This window comes from Rhinoraja longicauda, chromosome 15, assembly GCF_053455715.1.
Source record: "Rhinoraja longicauda isolate Sanriku21f chromosome 15, sRhiLon1.1, whole genome shotgun sequence".
Lineage (NCBI taxonomy): Eukaryota > Metazoa > Chordata > Chondrichthyes > Rajiformes > Arhynchobatidae > Rhinoraja > Rhinoraja longicauda.
The window spans coordinates 47,839,570-47,849,685 of NC_135967.1; the positions used below are offsets into that span (position 1 = coordinate 47,839,570).

A 10,116-nucleotide genomic window follows, 5' to 3' on the forward strand; every position below is an offset into this window, starting at 1 on the left:
CCAAGTCCCTTTGCACCTCCGATTTCTGGATTCTCACCCCATTTAGAAAATAGACTATGCCTTTATTCCTACTAACAAAATGCATGACTCCACACTTTGCTACATTATATTCCATCTGCCACTTCTCTGTCCACTCTCCCAACCTGTCCAAGTCCTGCAGAGTCCCTGCTTTCTCTACACTACCTGCCCCTCCACCTATTTTCGTATCATCCCCAAACTTTGCAACAGAGCCTTAAATCCCCTCGTCCAAATCATTAATATACAACGTGAAGAATAGCAGCCCCAGCACTGACCCTTGCAGAACTCCACTAGTCACTGGCAGCCAACCAGAAAAAGCCCCCATTATTGCCACTCCTTCTCGTCTGCCAACCTGCTGTCCATGCTCGTATCTGCCCTTTGATACCGTGGGCTCTCATCTTCCTAAGCAGCCTAACATGTGGCACCTGATCAAAGGCTTTCTGAAAATTTAAGTAAACAACATCTACTGACTCTCCTATGTCTGTCCTGCTATTTACTTCTTCAGAGAATTCCAGCAAATTTGTAAAGCAAGACCTCTCCTTCACAAAGCCATGCTGACTTCGGCCAACTTTATCATGAACTTTTAAGTACTCCGTAACCTCATCCTTTATAATGGACTCGAAAATCTTACCAACCACCAAAGTCAGACTAACCAGCCTATTGACTTGTAGGAGATATAAGGACTATGTTTGGTAAGTTTGCAGACAACATGAAAATTGGTGGAGTCATAAGGAGTAGCAAAGAAGGTTGTTTAAGGATACAGTGGGATGTGGATCGGGTGGAAAGTTGGGCAGAATGGTGATAGTTATTTAATCCATACATGTTGAATATAGTATTTAATAATTAAGTTTAATACAGATTAATAAAGTATAATTCTCCAATGCAATGTTACACTGAGACCTGACAGCTGTTCTGGCAAATGAAATTCAAATTAAGTTTCCAGTCCAGTGTTGGCAATCTATCGGGCGATCTTGCTATTTACATGATGAAGTGCACATTGACACCCCTGGTTTCACCCAAACTGAAAACAGATTAATGTGCGGCACAGTGGCGCGATGGTAGAGTTGCTGCCTTACAGCGAATGCAGCGCCTGAGACCCAGGTTCGATCCTGACTACGGGCGCCGTCTGTATGGAGTTTGTACGTTCTCCCCGTGACCTGCGTGGGTTTTCTCCGAGATCTTCGGTTTCCTCCCACACTCCAAAGACGTACAGGTATGTAGGTTAATTGGCTGGGTAAATGTAAAAATTGTCCCTAGTGGGTGTAGGATAGTGTTAATGTACGGGGATCGCTGGGCGGCACGGACTTGGTGGGCCGAAAAGGCCTGTTTCCGGCTGTATATATATGATGATATGATAAATGGTCAACACAATTTGGGAGTGAAGATGACATTTTATAAAGACTGAATATCTGTCAGGTGTGTCTAAAAATATAAATGTTCTAGAATGCCAAAGAGCAAGACATGTATAATATAGAATAGTACAGCACATGAATAGGCCCTTCGCCCAGAAATGTCTATGCTGAACATGATGCCAAGATCAACTCTTATCCGTCTACACATAATCCATATCCATGTGTCTATCCAGAAGCCTCTTAAATGCCACTATTATATCTGCCTCCACCACCAGTCCTATCAGCACATTCCAGGCACACACCACTCTCTTTGAAAAAAAACTTGCTCCATACATCACCTTTAAACTTTGCCTCTCTCACCTCAAAGCTATGCCCTCTAGTCTTTGACATTTCCATCATGGGAAAAATGTCTACCTGTGCCTCTCATAATTTTATATACTTCTATCAGTTCTCCCCTCAACCTCCAGCATTCCAGTGAGAACAATCCAAGTCTGTCAAAACTCTCCTTGTAATTAATAATCCCCTAACCAGGTGCCATTCTGCTAAACCTCCTCTGCACCATTTCCAAAGCGTCCTCATTCTTCCCTTTATTGGGATGACCAGAACGACACACAATACTCCAAATGCGGACTAAGCAAATTCCTATAAATCTGTCTCATCACTTCTTGACTTACACGCAAAACTTTTGTTTGTACCTGATAGGAGAGGGGAGAAGTGAGAGTGACTAGGGTGAGACTGGTCCTTGATAATGCTGGTGGCCTTGCTGAGGCAGCGTGGTGTAGATGGAGTCAATGGAGTCATGGTTTGCATGATGATCCGAACTCCATCTACAACTCTGCAATTTCAGGGGTTTTGGATAGAGTTCATGGTCTGGTTTATACCTCACTTCCACCAAGCTAGGTGACCAACCCTGCTTCAATGAGAAGTGCAGGAAAGCTGCCCTCTAAGACCAAGAAGCTGCACAATCCACACCTCATACAGAGCAGCCTACCTTGTGAAAAATCGAAACAGGACCATTTACCCACTGAACAGGAGAAGCTCCATGTAAAAAACTGTTTAGCAGTTCCTTGGACAATTGCTTCCGATTGGGGTTTGCAGTCCTGTCAGGACCCATGAATAACTATGGTGGGCATTACAATAAACCCTAGGTTAAAACATCCAAAAACATCCTCATCCTTATTTACATTAGAGCATTAAACAAAGGTTTAAAATAAGCTACAAAGATGTCTTTAATATCAATAGCCAGGTGTCTAATCATATACATTGCAAGAAAAATGTACGGTTTAAAGTTGTGAGATTTTTATCAACATTATTGAAACCGCACTTTTACCCTGCATAATAAATTTATGTTTGAATTTAATGCTATTTATAAATCAATGAATTGTTGACTTGATCTCTGCCTTTCCCGTTTGTGCATTGTGGAAACTCTACAGTACCTCCTCCGTTCTTGTACACCAGGAAAGGGAATCTCCAGACATTGGCCAGACCCACAGAATAGCCGATCAATGAGAGCAGGTAGTCGGTCTTCGAGGACCAGTTGCCTCGCTCCACGTTCTCATCACTTTCACCCACGTGTCCATCGGCGACAGACTGGGGAGAAACAGACAATGGAATCGCGGAAGTTTCACCTTGTCAGACCTCAAGCAATGAGAACAGTTCCCACCCACCACCGTCCACACACTGAGCTATTCTCAGTTTAGCAGCAATCAGATGGTAAGTTGTAAACATCCCGAGCCCCACATGCTGCTCCTTTAGAGGCTGAGATTGTAAATCAATAATGAGAAATACTGGTAATGACAGAGATCTCAAACAAATGAACATTTAAATAATAAAAGGCCTGGATAGAGTGGATGTGGAAAGGATGTTTCCACTAGTGGGAGAATCTAGGACCAGAGGGCAAAGTCTCAGAATACAGACATGTGAATTTTCTGCTTTTCCGAGGATTTCTGCATTTTAAAAATCCATTTTCCATGTTTTTCACTTTGCCAAATAAATGGAGAAATCAGATCGAAAAAAAACGAAAGAAAAAAACCCAATGTATAGACTTGTAATGAACATTAGAGGTCGCTAGAGGTTCCGCGAGAAATCCCCCGTGCCCTGGAAGTCTCCCCACAAATATGGCACCTAGGCTGGGCAAGGCAGCCAATGTCGACCTCACTGGGACTTCCACGGCCGATTGGTGGGTTGAATTTGCAACCTGCGGCCGGGGCTCTGGAACTCCAGCCCAGCTGGAGCCAGCAAATCTATCCCCATCGCCAAGCGACTTCCTTGGCCGGCTGGATAAACCAGCAAAGCTCTGGAACCAAGAGTGCCAGAAAATCAGTGGTGGAACTGTAATGAGTAAATAGTAAATTTATGTGCAAGATTATATAACTAAATTAATTAGGGTTAACATATAAAACAAGCAGAAAAGCCAGTTACCACCCTTTTGGGTTGATTATCAATTAATGTGCGAATTTACTTCGAAATAGTATTAGTGTACAGTGACATATTCACATCATTTTGTAATGTCTGTGTTTACTTTGAAATGCACTAAAAGAGGCTCGAAACAGGTAATTTTGTGTGTAAATTTTCCAAAAAAATCAGATTTTTTTACCCCCGTTGTACGCCTCGCGCAAACGCTCGGCTCTTTTCTTCTTTTTTTTTACCTCACTCACATGCCTGCTGAATAAAAGGATGTACCCGCGGAAAGGAGATGAGGAATTTCTTCAGCCAGAGGGTGGTGAATCTGTGGACTTCAATGTCACAGACAGCTGTGAAGGCTGTTTAGGGGTATTTTTAAAAGAGAGATAGACAGGTTCTTCATTAGTAAGGGTGTCAATGGTAATGGGTAGGAAAATTGGGTTGAGAGGGAAAGATACAGAAGATCAGCCATGATTGAATGGCGGAATAGACTCGATGGGCTGAGTGGCCTAATTCTGCTCCTAAAACTTATGAACTAAACATTTTGTACTTCTTCACAGCAGGTGAAACTAAAAAACATTCAATTGTTCTGTTAGTTTAGTTTGGTTTATTGTCATGTCTACAGAGATACAGTGAAAAGTTTTTGTTGCGTGTTAACTAATCAGCGGAAAGGCAATACATGATTATATTCGAACCATTCACAGTGTGAAATGCCAGTATAAAATGTGGAGGGTCAAGGACGGAGGAACTTAACACAGTTACGATTACCAGAGAAAAAGTGATGGAATTAAAGGCTGACAAGTCCCCTGGATCTGAAAACTAAAGCTGCAGGTCTTCAAGGAAGTGACTTCTAAGATGGTGAGTTAATTGCTTGTGATCTTCCAGAGTTCCCTGAATACTGGTAGGGACCCAGCAACACCCTTATTCAAGAAAGGAGAGATGCAGGTGACAAACACTTACCATTAGGAAAATGCAAGAATCCATTTAGAAAGATGGAGGAAAAAGAGTGGAAGGGCTATAGTGATAGGGGATTCGATTGTAAGGGGAATAGATAGGAGTTTCTGCGGCCGCAAACGAGACTCCAGGATGGTATGTTGCCTCCCTGGTGCAAGGGTCAGGGATGTCTCAGAGCGGCTGCAGAACATTCTGGAGGGGGAGGGTGAGCAGCCAGTTGTCGTGGTGCACATTGGCACCAACGATATAGGTAAAAAACGGGATGAGGTCCTACAAGGTGAATTTAGGAAGCTAGGAGATAAACTAAAAAGTAGGCCCTCAAAGGTAATAATCTCTGGATTACTACCAGTGCCACGTGCTAGTCAGAGTAGAAATAGGAGGATATTTCAGATGAATACGTGGCTTGAAAAATGCTGCAAGGGGGAGGGATTCGAATTTCTGGGACATTGGAACCAGTTCTGGGGGAGGTGGGACCGTTACAAGCAGGACGGTCTGCACCCGAGCTGGAATGGAACCAATGTCCTTGGGGGAGTGTTTGCTAGCGCTGTCGGGGAGGATTTAAACTAATATGGCAGGGGGATGGGAGCATGAGAAGAGAGACAGAGGGGTATAAAATGAGGGTAGAAATAATAGATAACAAGGTGAAAAGTAAAAGTGGCAGGCAGACAAATCCAGGGCAAAAATCAAAAAGGACCACTTTGCAACATAATTATATAAGGGGCAAGAGTGTTATAAAAACAAGCCTGAAGGCTTTGTGTCTCAATGCAAGGAGTATACGTAATAAGGTGGATGAATTAAATGTGGAGATAGTTGTTAATGATTATGATGTAGTTGGGATTACGGAGACATGGCTCCAGGGTGACCAAGGCTGGGAGCTCAACATCCAGGGATATTCTATATTCAGGCAGGATAGACAGAAAGGAAAAGGAGGTGGGGTAGCGTTGCTGGTTAGAGAGGAGATTAACGCAGTGGAAAGGAAGGACATTAGCTTGGAGGATGTGGAATCGATATGGGTAGAGCTGCGAAACACTAAGGGGCAGAAAACGCTAGTGGGAGTTGTGTACAGGCCACCTAACAGCAGTAGTGAGGTTGGGGATGGCATCAAACAGGAAATTAGAAATGCGTGCACTAAAGGTGCAGCAGTTATAATGGGTGACTTCAATCTACATATAGATTGGGTGAACCAAATTGGCAGGGGTGCTGAGGAAGAGGATTTCTTGGAATGTTTGTGAGATGGTTTTCTAAACCAACATGTCGAGGAACCAACGAGAGAGCAGGCCATTCTAGACTGGGTATTGAGTAATGAGGAAGGGTTAGTTAGCAGTCTTGTTGTGCGAGGCCCCTTGGGCAAAAGTGACCATAATATGGTGGAGTTCTCCATTAGGATGGAGAGAGACAAAGTCAATTCAGAATCAAGTGTTCTGAACTTAAAGAAAGGTAACTTTGAGGGTATGAGACGTGAATTGTCCAAGATAGACTGGCAATTTATACTTAAAGGGTTGACAGTGGACATGCAATGGAAGGCATTTAAAGATTGCATGGATGAACTACAACAATTGTTCATCCCAGTTTGGCAAAAGAACAAACCAGGAAAGGTAGTGCATCCGTGGCTAACAAGGGAAATCAAGGATAGTATTAAAACAAAAGATGAAGCATATAAATTAATCAGAAAAAGTATCATACCAGAGGACTGGGAGAAATTCAGAGTCCAGCAGAGGAGGACAAAGGGCTTAATTAGGAAAGGGAAAATAGATTATGAGAGAAAACTGGCAGGGAACATAAAAACTGACTGCAAAAGCTTTTATAGATATGTGAAGAGAAAAAGACTAGTTAAGACAAATGTAGGTCCCTTGCAGTCGGAAACAGGTGAATTGATCATAGGGAACAAGGAGATGGCAGACCAATTGAACAACTACTTTGGTTCTGTCTTCACTAGGGAAGACATAAACAATCTGCCGGAAATAGCAGGGGACCGGGGGTCTAACGAGATGGAGGAACTGAGGGTAATCCAGGTTAGTCGGGAAGTAGTGTTAGGTAAATTAAATGGATTAAAGGCCGATAAATCCCCAGGGCCAGATAGGCTGCATCTCAGAGTGCTTAAGGAAGTAGCCTCAGAAATAGTGGATGCATTAGTGATAATTTTTCAAAACTCTTTAGATTCTGGAGTAGTTCCTGAGGACTGGAGGGTAGCTAATGTAACCCCACTTTTTAAAAAGGGAGGGAGAGAGAAAACGGGGAATTATAGACCAGTTAGCCTAACATTGGTAGTGGGGAAAATGCTAGAGTCAGTTATTAAAGATGTGATAGCATCATATTTGGAAAGTGGTGGAATCATCGGACAAAGTCAGCATGGATTTATGAAAGGCAAATCATGCCTGATGAATCTTATAGAATTTTTCGAGGATGTAACTAGTAGAGTGGATAAGGGAGAACCAGTCGATGTGTTATATCTGGACTTTCAGAAGGCCTTCGACAAGGTCCCACATAGGAGATAGGGGTACAAACTTAAAGCACACGGTATTGGGGGTTCAGTGTTGAGGTGGATAGAGAATTGGTTGGTGGACAGGAAACAAAGAGTAGGAATAAACGGGTCCCTTTCGGAATGGCAGGCAGTGACTAGTGGGGTACCGCTCAGTGCTGGGACCCCAGTTATTTACAATATATATTAATGATTTGGACGAGGGAATTGAATGCAACATCTCTAAGTTTGCGGATGACACGAAGCTGGGTGGCAGTGTTAGCTGCGAGGAGGATGCTAGGAGGCTGCAGAGTGACTTGGATAGATTAGGAGAGTGGGCAAATGCATGGCAGATGCAATATAATGTGGATAAATGTGAGGTTATCCACTTTGGCGGCAAGAACAGGAAAGCAGAGTATTACCTGAATGGTGGCCAATTAGGAAAAGGGGAGATGCAATGTGACCTGGGTGTCATGGTGCACCAGTCATTGAAAGCAAGCGTGCAGGTGCAGCAGGCAGTGAAGAAAGCGAATGGTATGTTGGCATTCATAGCAAGAGGATTTGAGTATAGGAGCAGGGAGGTTCTGTACAGGGCCTTGGTGAGACCGCACCTGGTGTATTGTGTACAGTTTTGGTCTCCTAATCTGAGGAAAGACATTCTAGCCTTAGAGGGAGTACAGAGAAGGTTCACCAGATTGATCCCTGGGATGGCAGGACTTTCATATGAAGAAAGACTGGATAGACTGGGCTTATACTCGCTGAAATTTAGAAGACTGAGGGGGGATCTTATTGAAACATATAAAATTCTTAAGGGGTTGGAGAGGCTAGATGCGGGAAGATTGTTCCCGATGTTGGGGAAGTCCAGAACCAGGGGTCACAGCTTAAGGATAAGGGGGAAGTCTTTTAGGACCGAGATGAGAAAACATTTCTTCACACAGAGAGTGGTGAGTCTGTGGAATTCTCTGCCGCAGAAGGTAGTTGAGGCCAGTTCATTGGCTATATTTAAGAGGGAGTTAGATGTGGCCCTTATGGCTAAAGGAATATGGAGAGAAGGCAGGTACAGGTTACTGAGCTGGATGATCAGCCATGATCATATTGAATGGCGGTGCAGGCTCGAAGGGCTGAATGGCCTACTCCTGCACCTATTTTCTATGTTTCTATGTTTCTAAAGAGATAATCAAATATTTAAACATAATATCAGGGACAATGTGAGGGACAATCAACAATATGTTTTTATGGAAGGACAATCACGTTCAATACATTTTCTATAGCTCTGTGCATGTAGTGATTCTGGATTGCCAAAATGATCAAAGGCTCAAGGTCAGTGCTCGATGTTTGATTCCGGTGTGAAATGTCCAAACTCATCAAGTCTCAGGGGAACTGATAAAACATCACTGTTAATTCTAACAGCCCTCCTGCAGACTCCTGCTTTCTCTTCAAGAACAAAGAAACCCAGTAAGAAACCCAAACTTTCTTAATGTGGAACTGTTCACTGTTCTGCGTCTTTGCAGAAGTAATTTTTTCCTCTTCTGTCCTAGGTCCTTTTAGAAATATCAATACCAGAACGATGCCCAGTCCTCAATGTCTAGTGCGACCACGTGTCAATACTTGGTCAGCTCAGTGCCAAAGCATCTTAACTGTTTATAATTCCCGTTATAAAAGTAACAACATTTGCAGTCGATGTACTCACCCCATCAAGCACCACCTGTCCCATCTTTGACATTAGCTGTAAATTTCTCACTGGATTCTTCAGACACCTCAGAAATGTCCAGAAGCCAACGTCCTCAGCCTTAGTGGAATGCCAGGGAGGAACAACTCTCCAACTATAAATGCCATGGTGTAATTTGTTGGGATATTGTGTTAAAGTTCACTACTTAAATCAGACAACACAAACAGTTAAAGGTAAACCAAGCCAAGCTTTAATTTATTGTCATGCCAGACATAGGGTCTACAGAGGATTTACTGGTACAAGGTTTTTTCTTAACTACAATTTATTTTTGTTCTGAGCTCTTTTTATCAACGCTTCGAGTTGATAAATTAATATGCTCAATTTCGGATTTTCGTTCAACAGCCGTGGGGCCAACCTAAAATTATCATAGACTGGTTGGTTATACACCCCTGATCACAAATTTAAATGTCCCCAAATTCGGGGGAGTGTTCACTCATTTTTTTTAACGTGCAGTTGATGAACATACATATTAATCAATGGTACATCAACTATACGTTAATGTAACGTTGACTTTTCCTGGCCAATTTAACAATTTATGCTAATTAATATGTGGGGGACTATTGTCTAAAGTTCTGGTGCAAAATACAGGGAGTACTGATTATTTTTTTACCAATATTTGATGAGAACCCATGTTAATGGATGGTACATCAAATATATCTTGATGCGATGTTAACATTTCTTTGCAAATTTCATGATTATTGATATAGTAAAGGGATACTTTTCATCTTCTCAAGGTTTTTGAGTTCATTCAATAGTCAATTTTAAATATGCAATTAATGAAAGTGGACCATCAGTCTCCCTCCTGCTTGGAGTGTCCCCCGGGTGTGGGAGAGTGGGGAGAGGGAAGAGGGGCGGGCGGCGGCCTCGCTAACGGCGTCCATCATGTTCGGGCAATTGAGGAGAGCGGTCGTGCATGCCCCATTGTGATGTCATACACAGAGCACTTTGAAAATTTTGGTTTGAAATGAAATTTTGAAACTTTTTGAAAGGGGGAGGGACGGAGGAGGGAGGTGAGGAGGGGGAGGGAGGGAGGGAGGGGGGGAGGGGAGGGGGGAGTAGAGGGGGGGAGGGGGGAGGGAGAGGGGAGGGAGGGAGGGTGGAAGGGGAGGGAGGGGGACCACCCCTTTTCCCACTACCCCTCTTTCCCCGTTGGGCCCGTCCCCGTAGGGTTTCCATTGTAACCGGGAGGGGGGAGGGAGGGT

The 10,116-nt window shown here is 43.4% G+C and overlaps 1 protein-coding gene across 1 annotated transcript in view; it reads right to left on the bottom strand.

Moving 5' to 3' along the window:
* LOC144600448 (sodium- and chloride-dependent neutral and basic amino acid transporter B(0+)-like) overlaps positions 1-8,908 on the bottom strand; it is a 50,332-nt gene extending 41,424 nt beyond the window's left edge. Inside the window, exons 1-2 of the mRNA XM_078412057.1 lie at positions 8,876-8,908; positions 2,807-2,960 (exon numbers count right to left, since the gene is read on the bottom strand). Coding sequence (XP_078268183.1) covers positions 2,807-2,960; positions 8,876-8,908 — 187 coding nt within the window. The remainder of the gene's footprint in view (positions 1-2,806; positions 2,961-8,875) is intronic.
* Positions 8,909-10,116: the final 1,208 nt, after the last annotated feature.